At 33.4% G+C, this 6,000-nt stretch overlaps 1 protein-coding gene across 6 annotated transcripts in view; it reads right to left on the bottom strand.

Moving 5' to 3' along the window:
- Positions 1–5,627, bottom strand: part of trio (trio Rho guanine nucleotide exchange factor) — a 492,673-nt gene extending 487,046 nt beyond the window's left edge. For all 6 annotated transcript variants that reach the window (XM_088224402.1, XM_088224401.1, XM_088224400.1 and 3 more), the window contains exons 1-3: positions 5,420–5,627; positions 2,670–2,783; positions 1,203–1,383 (exon numbers count right to left, since the gene is read on the bottom strand). In XM_088224402.1, the coding sequence (XP_088080528.1) occupies positions 1,203–1,383; positions 2,670–2,783; positions 5,420–5,590 (466 nt within the window). In that variant the 5' untranslated portion in view covers positions 5,591–5,627. The remainder of the gene's footprint in view (positions 1–1,202; positions 1,384–2,669; positions 2,784–5,419) is intronic.
- Between the last annotated feature and the right edge of the window lie 373 nt (positions 5,628–6,000).

Consider the following 6,000-nt stretch of genomic DNA (forward strand, 5'->3'; position numbering starts at 1 on the left):
TGATTTTTCATAAATTTCTAACTGTAGTAAATTTAGTGTTAAAAACTTAAAGTTATAACGAATGTTAAGTTTTATACATTTATTAATTGAATTTAAATTAAAACTACTGAAAATAAAATTTTGTATCTGTTATATAAAATAAACGGAACATAAAATAAACTAAGCAATAAGTAAATGTTTTTAGTGGGAAGGATGAACCTGATGCTTTAATAATAAATTATCAACATTTGGCGTCAATTTTGTCAGGTTTAATCTTAAATCTCCTCGGTCAATGATGTCCCGTCTGTTTCTTTTTTTCGTTAGAAGATTGGTAACAGCGCTGAACCCCCTTTCCACTAGGTATGACGATGGAAAGGAAATTAAAAATTTACTCGCTATATTCCATAATACAGGATAAGTAACGGGTATGTTTTTTTGCAGCCTGAAGTACAGAAGTACTATCAGTGTATGTTGAGATCCACTACCGTGGACCCCCATTTTCATTTCATGGGCCCCCAAATTTTTTTTCGTTGACGTAGACCCCTTGCAGGTTATCATAGACCCCTGGGGGTCGATATAGACCACTTTGGGAATCACTGGTCTACATAGATGGAGCCCCAGAAAGCATAAATAATCTTCACAGAGAACAAGACATCATAACTGGTTCTATAAAAAAAATAACCTACATCCATTTCCCTTCCATTTTTATTATAAAATATCTATAGAGAAATTGTTAAAGTATTGATGTAAATTGACGTATAATTGTATCCATTTTTTTAAAGCAATTAAATACTATATAAACTAATTTAAATTGATATGAATTTATGTCAATTATTATGATAACTTGTTAATTATTTTAACTATTAATGTTCATTATTTAACTGTTTAACTCATCTGTAAATCTCGATAGTACAAAGATTTTATTTCTAGTCGGGACATGAATATAAAAAAAAAATGCAGGTATTTATTGGAAATAACCATAAAAAAACGTTTAAAAGATTCATACAAATATAGCAAAAAGTAACCGATTATTTTTGATAATTTATTTTTTTTAAATCCAAAGAAAAATAATATGTGCCTTTTTGTTGATGAAAAAAAATCATCAAACTATCAAAAAAAGGTACAATATATCTAAAGAAATAAATAAATAATTTATTTTATTCGGATATCACCAATATCGTTCTGTAAAGTATAATTACATGAAACCAATTTTGATTCATTACCTTGGCCTTCTAATTCATCTACAGGAACTTTAACGATTTTCTTTTTCATATCGTTGTGAAGATCTATACCGTGCTTGGCACCAGAAACATCATCCGCGAAGTCCGATCTAGCCAAATCTTCTTGTAAATCATCTAACCTATCTAATATATCACCTGCCTGCCAAGTTAGGTCTTCCAAAGCCTGAAAACAAGGGAAAATAAATTAATTACAAATTCGGAATAGTTCTGAACTGTCAACTTTCATAAACGTTTATGACCCACACGGACCATCCATATATATTTCTTTATTTCAGTCGCTATTATAATACTAAATATTTATAAATTATCAATGACCCACATGCGGCAACTAGCAAATCAAGCGATAATCTAGATAATATGTTTTTTACGTTCCCTTTATTTAAGTTCTGTACTCTGAACATGAATAAATTAAGGACATAGAAAAAGGATAGCGGGTGTCTGAGAAATTTGAAGGATGTTTTTCTGAGACTCTTTCGCAAATGCCTACTCAATACTGTGCAAAACAGATAACTGCACATCGGACTGATTTTTCCTAAATAAAACCAACAAAATCAACAAATCGGTGCTCCGTTTTCCGCACCCAGAAACTGCACCGAATTGGTTAGGAAAGAGTATCAGAATGAAATTTTCTGTATCGGTACCTTGTCTGTTATTTAAATTTATTTATCAGATTTGTGTATTGTACGTCTGAAGACGGCATATAAAACTGGGCGCTTTTTATATAAGAAAAAAAATATCAACAAAGCAAAACGATAGTGACACATCAATGGTAAATATCTATAGTGTGGAAAAAATTACTCGTCTAGTGGCTTAATCCAAGGAGAAAATACAGGAATACGTTTCTATGATGAAAAGTCAGTCCGGCTTTCCTCTTGATAAATCATTTTGACTCATTATTATTTTTATATGTACAAAAAAAAATCTTTGTGAATACAAAATATTATGATATAATATTTGTATGTATCGGTGGTCAGATGGCAGAAGAGACCAACTGTAATTTTATCAGTTTTTTAGTTTTCAAAAACATTTCAGTAAAAAAAACAGCCTCATTTAGAATGTTGATTTATTATAGAAAACTAACACTAAAATATTTTAGTTTGTGGATCTAAATCATAGGCATATCCCTAGTTAATTTTACAGTTTTAACTAAATATTACATTATCGATACATATTACATAAGTCAAGTGTTTTTGTCATGTTGTTCTTTTAATGATGGACAGTGTGAAGTGAGATAGTGCTTCGAATATAAATTAAAAATAACAATACATTCTCTAGATGAGTATTTCTCCTCTAGAGAATTAATATTCCAATTGATACCAGCTTTAATCAAATTACTTACATTAACTTGGTCAGAGCCTTAACATAATTACATTATGACAACAATTAGTCAGAAGTCTGGTATTTCCACCACCATAATAATGTTACCCTTAACTTTAAGAGGTGACTCACCAGTCTTAGCTCAATCCATTTATCATGATCATATTGCAAGGTTCCATCCAAATCGGAGGTTAGTTGAGAGGTGTCTATTATCTTAGGAAGTGCTTCCAAACTTATCACAGTAGTCTGAAAAATAAATTCAAATAGTTAAATATATTTGTTTATTTTATTGGGTAAACAAACAGTATGTACAAAATTTATTGACAATTTCTCTGTATTTCTTTCTTTGTTGGTGTCTATCTACGATGCAAATGTTGATGGATGCAGAAAACGAGGAAGACCGAGAAAGACATGGCACGATCAAGTCCATCAAATACTTGAAGATGGACATGTCAAAAGTAGGAATAATCGGCGTGCGTGCATAAGAAGATGTATGAATGTAGAGGAAGCGAGGTCTGTATGCCAAGATAGAGTGTTATGGCGTTCTATCCTCTCTGCCTACCCCTACGGGGAAACGGCGTGATGGTTTGTTGTTGTTGTTGTTTGTTGTTGGTGTGTGCATGGGTGTGTCCTACACTAATGTAGGACACCCATGTACAAAAAAATCGTTTACACTGAAGACAAATTCAAATTATGTCAAATATAACAAATGTAAAAGATACGAAATAAAAATGTTCACAAAAAAAATAATAAAATATCTTCTTCTGGCTTAGATTTACGTTTATCATGAAAAATATCCGCCGCGGTAAATCCATAGTTATATTGCTCGCATATTCTAGGTATTGTAGAGTGTTTTAAACAGTTCGTTGAAGCGTTGTCTGTGGAAAACAGAAGATTTTGTCTTGTCGGCCTAGATGGCACATGGAATGGAAGTCTTTCAAGTAGAATAGGGGAATCAATTTTATTCCACGAACCTTGATCAATTTTATTGTTTATAAATTTGTACAAAAATAACTGGTCTAATATTATTCTTCGATTTTGAAGAGAGTTTGAATAGTTTTGTACTGCATACTTTCAGCAAAGTTAGAGAAGTTAAAATTTAACCGGTAGTCGACCTGTTTATAGAGTTTTTGATGGACCCTTTTAAGTCTATTAATACTAGCATTATACGAGTAGTAAAGTGACCAAATAGGAGCACAGTATTCTAGCAGGGGACGAACAAATGTTTTATAAAGTTTTTCATACGTCTCTGCATGTTTAAATGGTTTCCATACCCGCATGCTAAGTCCGACAATTTTATACGTTTTTTTCTAAACTGATTCAATATGAATATTAAACATTAGTTACCTAAGTGCCGAATTTGACTATCTGATATAGAAATAGGGGGATATTGCATTTACTCATATTTAATTCCAGTAAATTTTGTCGAGATCTTCTTGCATTTTCGCGCAGTCACCAGCAAAGGAGTTGTATTTACAATATTTAAAACATGTGTTAATGTCAAAAGTAAATGCATTAAAGAGTAAAGGGTTACATGACGGTAAGATGATCAGTCTTACGCTTCAGGTACCAGTCCAGAGACTATGAAATATTCTGATGCAAAAACATTATTTTAAATAAATATTTCATATCGACCATGTCGGGAATCGAACCCGAGACCTCTTGCATGGTATGCAAACGCCTAAACATACTGAAAACAGTTTGTCGTCATCAGAAATGCGTTTCTTTATTTTTTTGCCCATCAAAATATTAGGCACGTAAAAATATAAATGTTTAAAATGAGTTTTGAATTTACATAGAAAATATGAATAGGCTTTAACACCTATTTTAAATTTATTTCACTGGATTGTACTGTAATGAAAATATTTTTTTATTTTTTATTATTGTAATGAAATATTTTTGATTTGACTAATAAACATTTTATGTTTCGTTCTCGATGTCATGTAAGGTTTTGCCGCGACCAATATTTGTGAACTTTCGAGAACCTCGTGTGCAAAAACTATAAAGTTTACAGAGCATCTAAAACTATGACTGAATAGCCCATTTTGTCGACTACCGGAAAAAGTTTGATGCGAGCGAAGGAGGGGTTGCGGGGTGAAGTCACAGCGCTGCACGTGGGGGTCTAAATTTGACGTAAAATATGTAATTTCGCATTCCGAAGTAAAGATCCAACGGGAGTATCAAGAATACTCCATGTATTTTTTTACTTTTGTTTTTCTGTACGGCAAGATGCAGATAGGTAAACCTTGTTTTTAAGCTCTTTATGGGATTAGAATGTGTGTTTATATGTCCTGAAAATATAAAAGAATAGCTCTCACACAGATTTTCCGCAGTACAGTCTTTGTAACATCGTATTGTTATTTGTATAGATAATAATTAAGTCCTGAAAATGCCTGTTTCTCAATGATGTCTTCTCAAATTATCAATGGGGTTTTCCAAATCTATTGAAATGTATGTCGAAAATTCTAATATCTTTTGAACAATTATACATTATGCATTTTTTTTTTGCACCACAACAGGCCAGGAGACCTAATTACAGTGGTGAATTACATCACAGAGCACCCAGGCTTGAGAAAAATCACATTTTTAATTTTTGTGTTCTCACCGGGAATCGAACCCGGAAACTTCCGTGCGTGAGTCAAGCGTCTTGACCACTACACCACGGAGGCCGCAATACAAAATTGAATGTCCTATGAGCGTTAAAAATGGATAAATAAACAAAAAGTGCGTTGGTTTCTTCTTCTTCTTCCGGCAATCACTGGAGCGAAAGCATCCCTGTCCTGCGCTACTTGAAACAGTTCTTCGACTCTTTTCACTCCGGTTGAATCTCTCATGACCAGGGTGCAGGAAGAACACGGGACGCGGCATGTCGGTTTACTGACCTCGAACTTGTATTTGTGCGAGCCGAGGGAAGTGCGCTGCTTCTGCCAGAAGTTATCAGGCCTGATGATGATGGCCTGGTGGACGGCTCCGGAAGGAAGGTGCTCTTGCATGACCTTGAGGATGGGCTTCACGGCACTCCAGGAACCTGCCCCACCTCCTCCTCCCCGCATGTCCACCAGGACTGTAAACCCAAGATTCCGGATGGACTCACTGCGAAAAAAAGAAAAAAACAATAAATTTAAATTTCGGAAAAAACAAGAACTCTTCATTTAAGCGGGTAAAGATAGAGATACAACATAAGTACAACACAAAACCATTATTTTCCCATTAATTTAGTACAGTGTGTTTGTATATTGTTTAATAACCCTATATTAATGTGTTAGTGCTAGCAAGTAAACGAAGTAAACATACATTTTTTTGTGTATGATTTGTGTGAAAACTTATTGTTACGCACGCATAAAGCAGAGATTATTAAAGGTTTGAATGGACTGTTTAAATAATTTGACAAAACTCTAGAAATATGTATGAAGCATCCTAACTACAATACTGTATTACTGTACTGTGTTTTTGAATTGTATTA

This window comes from Micrasema longulum, unplaced genomic scaffold, assembly GCF_059751315.1.
Source record: "Micrasema longulum isolate JH-2025_06_02 unplaced genomic scaffold, ASM5975131v1 h1tg000281l, whole genome shotgun sequence".
Taxonomy (NCBI): domain Eukaryota; kingdom Metazoa; phylum Arthropoda; class Insecta; order Trichoptera; family Brachycentridae; genus Micrasema; species Micrasema longulum.